This window comes from Larimichthys crocea, unplaced genomic scaffold (assembly GCF_000972845.2).
Source record: "Larimichthys crocea isolate SSNF unplaced genomic scaffold, L_crocea_2.0 scaffold148, whole genome shotgun sequence".
Classification (NCBI taxonomy): domain Eukaryota; kingdom Metazoa; phylum Chordata; class Actinopteri; family Sciaenidae; genus Larimichthys; species Larimichthys crocea.
The window spans coordinates 654746-665139 of NW_020852030.1; the positions used below are offsets into that span (position 1 = coordinate 654746).

The following is a 10394-nucleotide window of genomic DNA, read 5'->3' on the forward strand; positions in this document are numbered from 1 at the left end:
TTCCTTTCCTTTCCTCTCCTTTCCTTTCCTCTATTTCCTCCCTTTCCTTTCCTTTCCTTTCCTTTCTTCCATTTCCTTTCTTTCCTTTCCTTCTTTCCTTTCCTTTCCTTTCCTTTCCTTTCCTTTCCTCTCCTTTCCTTTCCTCCATTTCCTCCCTTTCCTTTCCTTTCCTTTCCTTTCCTCCATTTCCTTCCTTTCCTTTCCTCTCCTTTCCTTTCCTCCATTTCCTCCCGTTCCTTTCCTTTCCTTTCCTCCATTTCCTTCCTTTCTTTTCCTCTCCTCTATTTCCTCCCTTTCCTTTCCTTTCCTTTCCTTTCTTCCATTTCCTTTCTTTCCTTTCCTTTCCTTTCCTTTCCTTTCCTTTCATTTACTACCTCTCCCTTTGAGGTGAGGAAGACTCTGAAGGAAAGGATGTAAGGAAACCTCAAAGGACAGACAGACAGCTGAGGTCTGACTGAACTGTAAAGGTTGTGGGCGGGGCTAACTTACCTGAAGTTACCTGAGCAGACTGATGACGCTTCACTGACATCACAACTGTTTATGGTCATAAACCAATGAAATCACATCCTCACAACATCAGAGGACTCAAACAAACACACAAACACACAAACACACAAACACACAAACACACAAACATGGAATAATCGATTAATTAAACTGAACTGACGACAACTCAAACTCCTCTCACAGGCCCCGCCCCCTGCTCTCTGAACACTGACGCCAATCTTTATAAGACGGCGTGAAACAGCCACCTGTGAGTGTGTGTGTGTGTGTGTGTGTGTGTGTGTGTGTGTGTGTGCAGCTGTTAGTTTGCGAGGTCGAAGCCGCGGAGCAGAACAAATTCTCTGAGTCTTTTTTATTTATTTTTAAATCTCTGAGGTTTGTCTGATATACATCTGTGTGTGTCTGTGTGTGTCTGTGTGTGTGTGTGTGTGTGTGTGTGTGTGTGTGTGTGTGTGTGTCGATTTATTATCCAAACACACACTAAAGCAGAAAACACAACGACACACCAATCATTAAAAATAATCATCAACCTCCAAAAATTGCAGTTCCTCAAACGTCTACTTGAAGTCACGGAGACTACGTCCAGGTTTTAGACAGTCTGCGGGGACGTCACGGAGACTACGTCCAGGTTTTAGACAGTCTGTCTCTGTCTCTCTCCTCCAGGCTTGGTGCTGAGGTGGTTTCCATGGTTACGCTGAGCCTTCCTCTGACCTGATTGTTAAAAAAAAAACAATGAGGGAAAACTTCAAAGAGGAGCTGCTCAGTTGCCTAGCAACAAGGCTGCGCTCTCTCTCTTCCTTAAATCTCTGTATGTTTTTCATCACTCCATTCTCTCTCTCTTCTCTCGTCTTACATCACTCTCTCTCCTCAGTTTCATTGACACAGAAACAGAAATCTAAATATGAGATTAGAAACCTCGCTCACTCTCTCCTTTTCTCTTCTTAGCTTCCTCCGTCAGCGTCCTCTTCGCTCTCTTCTCCTCTGCCATCATGTCCATCGAAGCTGCTGACTGTTACATTGCTAATGTTCACACAGCTCTGCTCCTCATCAGTCGCTAACAGCAGCTAGCAAACTGAGCTAACAGTAGCTAACAGCAGCTAACAGACTGAGCTAACAGCAGCTAACAGCTTGTTGTTGTTGTATGGACTGGTTGGTAACAGATGACCCGTCTTTCTTCACCTTGCTTCTGATTGGCCTCTGATATTCTGACCCTAACCAACCAATCTGATTGGTCCTACCTAAACCTGACCAACCCACCAAACAAAGGCAACAAACACGAGCCAATCAGAAGCAGAATAGGACAAAGTATGAGTCAGCTGATAGGACCGCTACAAGAGCTAACTTGCTAATGGTGCGTGTAGCATGTAGCGTGTAACATGTAGCGTGTAACGTGTAGCGTGTAACGTGTAGCATGTAGCGTGTAACGTGTAGCGTGTAGCATGTAGCGTGTAACGTGTAGCATGTAGCGTGTAGCGTGTAGCGTGTAATGTGTAGCGTGTAGCGTGTAATGTGTAGCATGTAGCGTGTAACGTGTAACGTGTAGCATGTAGCGTGTAGCGTGTAATGTGTAGCATGTAGCATGTAGCATGTAATGTGTAGCATGTAGCGTGTAGCATGTAGCGTGTAGCGTGTAACGTGTAGCGTGTAGCGTGTAATGTGTAGCATGTAGCGTGTAACGTGTAGCATGTAGCATGTAGCGTGTAACGTGTAGCGTGTAGCATGTAGCGTGTAGCATGTAGCGTGTAGCGTGTAGCATGTAGCGTGTAACGTGTAGCATGTAATGTGTAGCATGTAGCATGTAGCATGTAGCATGTAGCATGTAATGTGTAGCATGTAGCATGTAGCGTGTAGCGTGTAGCGTGTAGCATGTAGCGTGTAACGTGTAGCATGTAGCATGTAGCATGTAGCATGTAATGTGTAGCATGTAGCGTGTAGCATGTAGCGTGTAGCGTGTTCATCTGAACAGGTCAAACTTGTAAAGACTCTGTTGCTCTGTGTGTTTCCATCCTCTCTCTCTCTGTGGATGCCTGTGGTCTCTCCACCATTCAGAGAGCCAACACCCATGACCTGTGTGTGTGTGTGTGTGCGCGCACACACACACACACACACACACACACACTTGTCCGTCAGTCTGATTCTCAAAAACCACTAAGTGCAATTCTCTCACTGCCAGCTGAGTGTGTTTGTGTGTGTGTGTGTGAGTGTGTGAGTGTGTGTGTGTGAGTGTGTGAGTCCTGTGCTTACAGCAAAGCATCATGGGAGTGCAAGACCTGTGGTTGCGAAGGATTAACACACACACACACACACACACACACACACACACACACACAATGAAAACATACAAGGACACAATTACAGCATGTCCTGCAGGTTGTGTGTGTGTGTGTGACATCATCAGATCTGAATCAGGTTACCAAAGATACCAGAGGTGATTCAGCACACACACACACACACACACACACACAGTCATGCCAAAGGTTTAATTGAAACCACCTCTTATTCAGTGTGTGACACACTCTTACACACACACACACACACACACGCAGCTGGTGTTTGCTGTTGCTCTGCTGCCTCCTGGTGGTCAGAAGAGTTCTTCTTCTTCTTCTTCTTCTTCTTCTTCTTCTTCTTCTTCTTCTTCTTCTTCTTCTTCTCCTCGTCTGTCAGTCAGCTGTTCATGCTTCATCTCTGACATGTTCATCTCATGTCAGAGATGAAGCATGTCCCCCTGTGGACAGTCTGAGCCAGGTGAGACGAGGACACACCTGAGACACACGACGAGTCACAACATTCAAGATTTCAGTTTGATTATCATTATTCTCATATTATTGGTGTTTATTAAAGTTATTTTATGAGAATTGTTTATTAATGTGTTATTAATCTTTAAATAACGTTATGAAATGAAATATGAGAATAAACAGCTGTTTGTTTACAGTTTATTGTTTACACACGTCTGTTTGAAGAATTCATTAAAAAAGAAGAAAAGTGAGAAAACATGAAAACATGAAGAACATAAATATGAAAGCATCAGATCACCGGTTACAAACAATCAAACCAGTCCAGGTGAACCAGTCCAGGTGGACCAGTCCAGGTGGACCAGTCCAGGTGAACCAGTCCAGGTGGACCAGTCCAGGTGAACCAGTCCAGGTGGACCAGTCCAGGTGAACCAGTCCAGGTGCTTCATCTCTCCAGGCGGCTCCACTCAGCTGGAGGCTCTCTGGGTCCTCTGGGCTTCTGGATCCGACAATTAAACCCTGAAAAGACAAAAACACATTCAAACATTCAGGAAACATTGATACGACGTTATTTAGTCGCGTCCGTGATGAGCTACTGTGGATGGTGCTGCATGATGACGACAGTTTGAAGCAGGCTGCTGTCAGCTCTGGTGAGCGTTGTCTCTTTAATAACTATCTTCACTCTATCTCTGAAACTGAGCTGCAGCCTCTGACGGACGATAACGCCCGAGGACGTCCGCGTCCACACAGAGACGTAACCATGGTTACAGCGACACGTCATGACGTGATGGAGGAGTGTTTCCCTAAATGACGCGCTGTCCCTTTAAGAAGGTGAACAGGTGTACTGACCGATCCCACCAGGTGAACACGGGTTGGTCAGGTCTGTGGCTGAGGAGGAGAAATCTTCATAATCATCATCAGCTGGATCAGCTGGAAGAGAAACAGTCAGTCAGTCACGTTTCATCCTTCCATCCTGACCTCCTTTCCTTTCTTACCTCCTCTCCTCTTTACCTGGCATCAGGTGATAGTCTCCGCTGTTGCTTAGCGACGGTGGTCCCTCCCCCAGCCTGTGATTGGTCGGTGTTGCAGTGTCATAGATGGGCGTGGTCGAGTGTTGGCGGCTCGCAGGTTTAGCTCGAGGCCTGACGATGCTGTAGAGCGGCGCCGCCGACGCCCCCGCGGAGTCGTTGTCATAGTGATGGGACGGGGTCAGAGTCCTGAGGGGCAACGTTATTTTAATGTTAGATTAACGTTACTTTAATGTTAGACCAACGTTACTTTAATGTTAGATTAACGTTACTTTAATGTTAGACCAACGTTATTTTAATGTTAGACCAACGTTACTTTAATGTTAGACCAACGTTACTTTAATGTTAGACAATGTTACTTTAATGTTAGACCAGTACTTGAATACTTTTGAAGTACTTGAATACTTGGGCTTTTTTAAATTTGTTGTTTGTCTCTGGGAGTCATGGATGTTTGACGGAGACAATTTGTGTCATCACACTGATCAAACTATGAACACGTGTGTGTGTGTGTGTGTGTGTGTGTGTGTGTGTGTGTGTGTGTGTGTGAAGAGAGAACAGACAGCCAAAAACTACTGAGCCACTTTAAACAACCTTTGTTTTAAGTTTGTTTAAAGTTTGTTTTTAGTTTGTTTTATGTTTGTTTTAAGTTTGTTTTATGTTTGTTTTTAGTTTGTTTTATGTTTGTTTTAGGTTTGTTTAAAGTTTGTTTTTAGTTTGTTTTATGTTTGTTTTTAGTTTGTTTTATGTTTGTTTTAGGTTTGTTTTATGTTTGTTTTAGGTTAGTTTTATGTTTGTTTTATGTTTGTTTTAGGTTAGTTTTATGTTTGTTTTTAGTTTGTTTTAAGTTTGTTTTTAGTTTGTTTTTAGTTTGTTTAAAGTTTGTTTAAAGTTTAAAATCTAAAATTTCAGCTTGATGAAACATTTAATATTTCTAAATACGTGACGTCATCTCTGTTCCCTGAAGGTGTTTGTTTACCTGGACCTGGGCGTGGCTACAGTGGAGTAGGCGGGGCTTGGTGAAGGTGGGTGTGGGTGTTTGGGCTTGTTGACCACAGCGTACGTGTCGCTCATGTCGGTCAGCTGAGACGCTCTGTCAACAGGAAGACAGCCAGTTAGCTGATAGCATGTAGCATGTGTGGACAGACAGGCTAGCTGTTTCCCCCTGCTTCCAGTCTTTATGCTAAGCTAGGCTAACTAGTCAGACAGGAAGTGAGAGTTCTTCCTCTCTGCCACAGAACTCCAGGTCCCATGATGCACTGCAGAACAGTGTATATGAGTGATGTTATATCACTGTGAGGCGTCACACTGTCGCTTTAACACTGCTCAATATTTACATCTCAGCAGGAAGTCACTCTGCTCAACTTCCTCCTCTGACCCCAGTCGCCATGGTGACAGAGTCTGTAACCAAGTGTGTCACACAGGAAGTGGTTAGCCTGTGATATGAGATCTGTTCTTCATCATCACACTCCTCCCTGAAGTCCTCTCCTTGTTTCCTCCCCTCCTCTCCTTCTCTCCTTTAAAGAAGAGGACTTCCCTTCTTCTTAATCCATCAGCTCTCCTCATGTCCTAGCCTCCTCTTTCTCCTTCCTCCTGTTTCCTCTCCTCCTCTCCTCCTCTCCTCCTCTCCTCCTCCTCCTCTCTATGCCCTCTCTCCGCTGCGTTTCTACGGTAACGTGGTAACATATGGGGATGGAGGGACGGCAGAGGAGGGTGAGAAAGTGTTAATTTAACACCTTAGGGTGAGACATCCTGTCTGTCTGTCCTCTGCCAGAGACAGACAGACAGACAGACAGACAGACAGACAGGCAGGCAGACAGGCAGACAGACAGACAGGCAGACAGGCAGACAGGCAGGCAGGCAGACAGACAGACAGACAGGCAGACAGGCAGACAGACAGGCAGGCAGGCAGACAGGCAGACAGACAGACAGGCAGACAGACAGACAGACAGACAGACAGGCAGACAGGCAGACAGACAGGCAGGCAGGCAGGCAGGCAGGCAGGCAGACAGACAGACAGACAGACAGGCAGACAGACAGGCAGACAGACAGGCAGACAGGCAGGCAGGCAGGCAGGCAGGCAGGCAGGCAGGCAGGCAGACAGACAGACAGACAGACAGACAGGCAGGCAGGCAGGCAGGCAGACAGGCAGGCAGGCAGGCAGGCAGGCAGGCAGGCAGACAGACAGAGAGACAGACAGACAGGCACAGAGACAGGCAGGCAGGCAGACAGACAGGTACCTCTTGGCAGCAGGTGTCTTTTTGTTCTTCTCTGTTTTTTGCAGCTGTCAGAAACAGAAAGTTTATCAGGTTATTTTTAAGGGCCTGGAAAGTCTTTTAAAAAACATGCAGCTGGTTTCCAGGTTTTCAAGGGTTTCCAAAACCCCCTCTGGTTTTCATTGCTGTCTTTTCTATCGTGTTCGGTCTGACGGCGTGCAGAGGCTGCACACTTCATGGCAGCTCAGTGACACGAACACTGATGTAGATCATAATCTACAGAATAATATGTAAACATAATCAAAGTGAATCCTTCGGTCACATGTGAGCACGCTGTGATCTCTAACATCCTGCCAGCTTCCTGGTAGGACTGCCTGCTGTCATGCTGTGGTGTGAGGACTCTTCAGTCGGTGGACAAACTAACCTAGCATGCCCAGCAGCACGTGAGCTGCTGCTGAAGCTAACGCGTGTTGTTGTGTGGTTCCCGAGCGGACGACACTTCTTCACTTCTCTGTTAGTTTGTAACCAAGTACTGTACTCAAGTACAGACATGAAGTACTTGTACTTTACTCGTATCAGAGTTCATAAACAGTTTGTAAGTCCCGCCCCCTTGAAGTTTACTCAAATGTGATTGGAGCACAGAGCACAGAGGGGCGGGCTCTGTGTGTGGTCGTCGTTCAGATTTAATCAGTTTCACAGTTTAACCTCGTTACAGACTGAGCTCATTAGAACATGATGATGTAATGACAGAGCATCAACAGGTGAGGTGGACGTACCTGAGCGTGTGGTCTGCAGCCTGGTCAGTCTGAGCTGCTCTGTGTCAGCAGACGTCGTCTCTCTCTGACTGTTTCTACTCTCAAACCTGCTGCTGCAGCCAATTTACATACAGGAAGTCAGCGTTAGGCAGCACTTCCTCTTTCTGCAGCTGACTGGCTGAGCTCGTGCACGCTCACGTTACCTCGCGTTAACACGTGCGTTACCTCGGGCAGGTTGGAGTAGAGCGGGCCGCGGGACGCCTGCAGGGCTCGCTCCAACATGACGGTGACGGTGCTGAAGATGAACTGATACTGCTCCTGACAGGAAACAGGAAGTTTGAGATTTCAGTTCATCAGTGTGATGTCACAGTGATGTCACAGTGATGTCACAGTGATGTCACAGTGACGTGTCCTCCATGTGTTCCTACTTTGGTCTGGACCGCAGACGGTCTCTGTTCACGGAGCTCCAGGATGATCTTCATGATGCTGAAGTCTGCCGTGATCTGCTGCAGAGGAACCAACAGGAAGCTGTCACAATAAAAGTCTTTAACTTGTCAGTAATGTTACGTCTTCTTCTCTCACACTGTGTAACCTCCGATCACACAGCACCAACTATGTCACTGATTCTGCTGAAACTGGATCATCATGTAGCTGCTGTTAGCTCAGTTCGTCAGCTTGGCGGTGAGCTCAGAGCGACGGGTACCCGTCGCTCTGAGCTCACCGCCAAGCTGACGGACTGAGCTAACAGCAGCTACATGATGATCCAGTTTCAGCAGAATCAGTGACATAGTTGGTGCTGTGTGATCGGAGGTTACACAGTGTGAGAGAAGAAGACGTAACATTACTGACAAGTTAAAGACTTTTATTGTGACAGCTTCCTGTTGGTTCCTCTGCAGCAGATCACGGCAGACTTCAGCATCATGAAGATCACCATCAGCTATACTCCCAGTGTCCCTAGCATCCTGACTTCGCGCGTCTCCTCTGTTCCTCGCCTCATCTCCTACTCATCGGCTCCCGGTCGCTCCTCCATCATCTACTATGCCCTCGCTCCGCTGCGTTTCTACGTAACGTGGTAACATATGGGGAAGTGGGGGACGGCAAGGAGGGTGAGAAAGTGTTTATTTAAAACCTTAGGGGAGAGACATCCTGTCTGTCTGTCCTCTGCCATGCAGACAACAGAAACAGACAGACAGAACGCAGGGCACGGCAGACAAGACAACAAGGACAGACAGGCAGACACAGGCAGCGACAGACAGACAACAGACAGCAACAGACAGGCAGGCAGGCAGAAGCGACTAACAGACAGACCTACAGACAGACAGGACAGACAGGACAGACAGGCAGAACAGGCAACGACAAGGCAGCAGGCATGACAGGGAGCAGTCGACAGACAGACACAGGCATGGCAGACGAGCAGCAGACGACAGACCAGACAGTCAGCAGGCAGGCAGTCAGGCAGCATGCAGACAGCAACATGCAGACAGACAGACAGACAGAAGACAAGAGCCATACAGACAGACAGGTTACATACAGACAGGATGTACAGGTCTTTGTGCAGCAGTGTCTTTTTCTTCTCTGTTTTTTTCAGCTGTCAGAAACAGAAAGTTTATCAGGTTTTTTTAAGGCCTGGAAAGTCTTTTAAAACATGCAGCTGGGTTTCCACCGGTTTTCAAGGGTTTCCAAAACCCCCTCTGTGTTTCATTGCTTGTTTTTCTATCAGTCTTCAGGTCTGACGGCGTGCAGAGGGCTGCGACAACAACTTCATGGCAGCTCAGTACCTTAACAGAACAACACTGATGTAGAAGAATCATAATCTACAGAATAATATGTCATGTGCTCAAGTAACTCTTTAGTCCACAATGTTAGCACAGCTGTGATCTGTCAACATCCTGACAGCTTCCTGTAGGACTGCCTGCTGTCCATGCTGTGGTGTGGAGGACTCCAGATCGGTGGACAAACAACCTTAGCATGCCCAGCGCACGTGAGCTGCTTCTGATGCTAAACGCTTGTTGTGTGTGGTTTTCCCGCGAGCGGACGACACTTCTTCACTTCTCTGTTAGTTTGATAACCAAGACTGTACTCAAGTACAGACATGAAGTACTGTGTACTTCACATCGTATCAAGTTATAAACAGTTTGTAAGTCCCGCCCCCTTGAAGTTTACTCAAATGTGATTGGAGCACAGAGCACAGAGGGGCGGGCTCTGTGTGTGGTATCGTCTTCAATTTAATCAGTTTCACAGCTTAACCCGTTACAGACTGAGCTCATTAGACACTGATGAGTAATGACAGAGCATCAACAGGTTGAGTGTGTGGACGTACCTAAGCGGTGGCCTGCAGCCTGGCATCTGTAGCTGCTGTCTTCGTCAGTCAGACGGTCGTCTCTCTTGACTGTTTCTACTACTCAACCTGGCTGCTCAGCCAATTTACATACAGGAAGTCAGCGTAGGCAGCCATTCTCTTTCTTTCTGCGTGACTGTCTGAGCTCGTCACCTCACTTACCCGCCTCGCGGTTAACACGTGCGGTACCTCGGGCAGGTGGAGTAGAGCGGGCCGCGGGACGCCTGAGGGCTCGCTCCAACATGAGGTGACGGTGCTGAGATGAACTGATACTGCTCCTACAGGAGGAACAGAAGTTTGAGATTTCAGTTCATCAGTGATATGTTCCCAGTGTTGGTCACAGTTGATGTCACAGTGATGTCACAGTGACTTGTCCTCCATGTGTTCCTACTTTGCCTGGACCGCAGACGGTCTCTGTTCACGGAGCTCAGGATATCTCATGATGTGAAGTCGTGCCGTGATCTGCTGCAGGGAACCAACAGGAAGCTTCACAATAAAAGTCGTTAACTTGTCAGTAAATGTTACGTCTTCTTCTCTCCACTGTGTAACCTCCGATGTACGTAACGTCACCAAACTAATGGTCACTGATTCTGCTGAAACGGGATCACATGTAGCTGCTGTTAGCTCTCAGTTCGTCAGCTTGGCGTTGAGCTCAGACGACGGGTACCCTGCTCTGAGCTCACCGCCAAGCGACGGACTGAGTGGTTGTTACCAACACGGCAGGTTATGGGAACTACCTGAAGAAGAAGAGGAGGACCAGGGCGTCAGCAGCTTCGAACGACATGATGGCAGAGGAGCAAGAGAGTGAAGAGACGCTTAGGGGA

The 10394-nt window shown here is 47.3% G+C and overlaps 1 protein-coding gene across 3 annotated transcripts in view; it reads right to left on the reverse strand.

Annotated features, from left to right (window-relative positions):
• Positions 1 to 3423: 3423 nt before the first annotated feature.
• Positions 3424 to 10394, reverse strand: part of ptpn18 (protein tyrosine phosphatase non-receptor type 18) — a 17887-nt gene continuing 10916 nt past the window's right edge. The window contains exons 10-17 of one of the 3 annotated variants that reach the window (XR_003461783.1): positions 7661 to 7738; positions 7458 to 7550; positions 6502 to 6545; positions 5241 to 5354; positions 4248 to 4453; positions 4086 to 4166; positions 3613 to 3755; positions 3424 to 3556 (exon numbers count right to left, since the gene is read on the reverse strand). Coding sequence is in view for 2 of the 3 variants with exons in the window: in XM_027275561.1 (XP_027131362.1) it covers positions 3682 to 3755; positions 4086 to 4166; positions 4248 to 4453; positions 5241 to 5354; positions 6502 to 6545; positions 7458 to 7550; positions 7661 to 7738 (690 nt within the window). In the remaining variant the exon portion in view is untranslated. Of the gene's footprint in view, positions 3756 to 4085; positions 4167 to 4247; positions 4454 to 5240; positions 5355 to 6501; positions 6546 to 7457; positions 7551 to 7660; positions 7739 to 10394 lie in introns of all 3 variants that reach the window. The other 2 variants (XM_027275562.1, XM_027275561.1) reach the window with 2 other exon arrangements.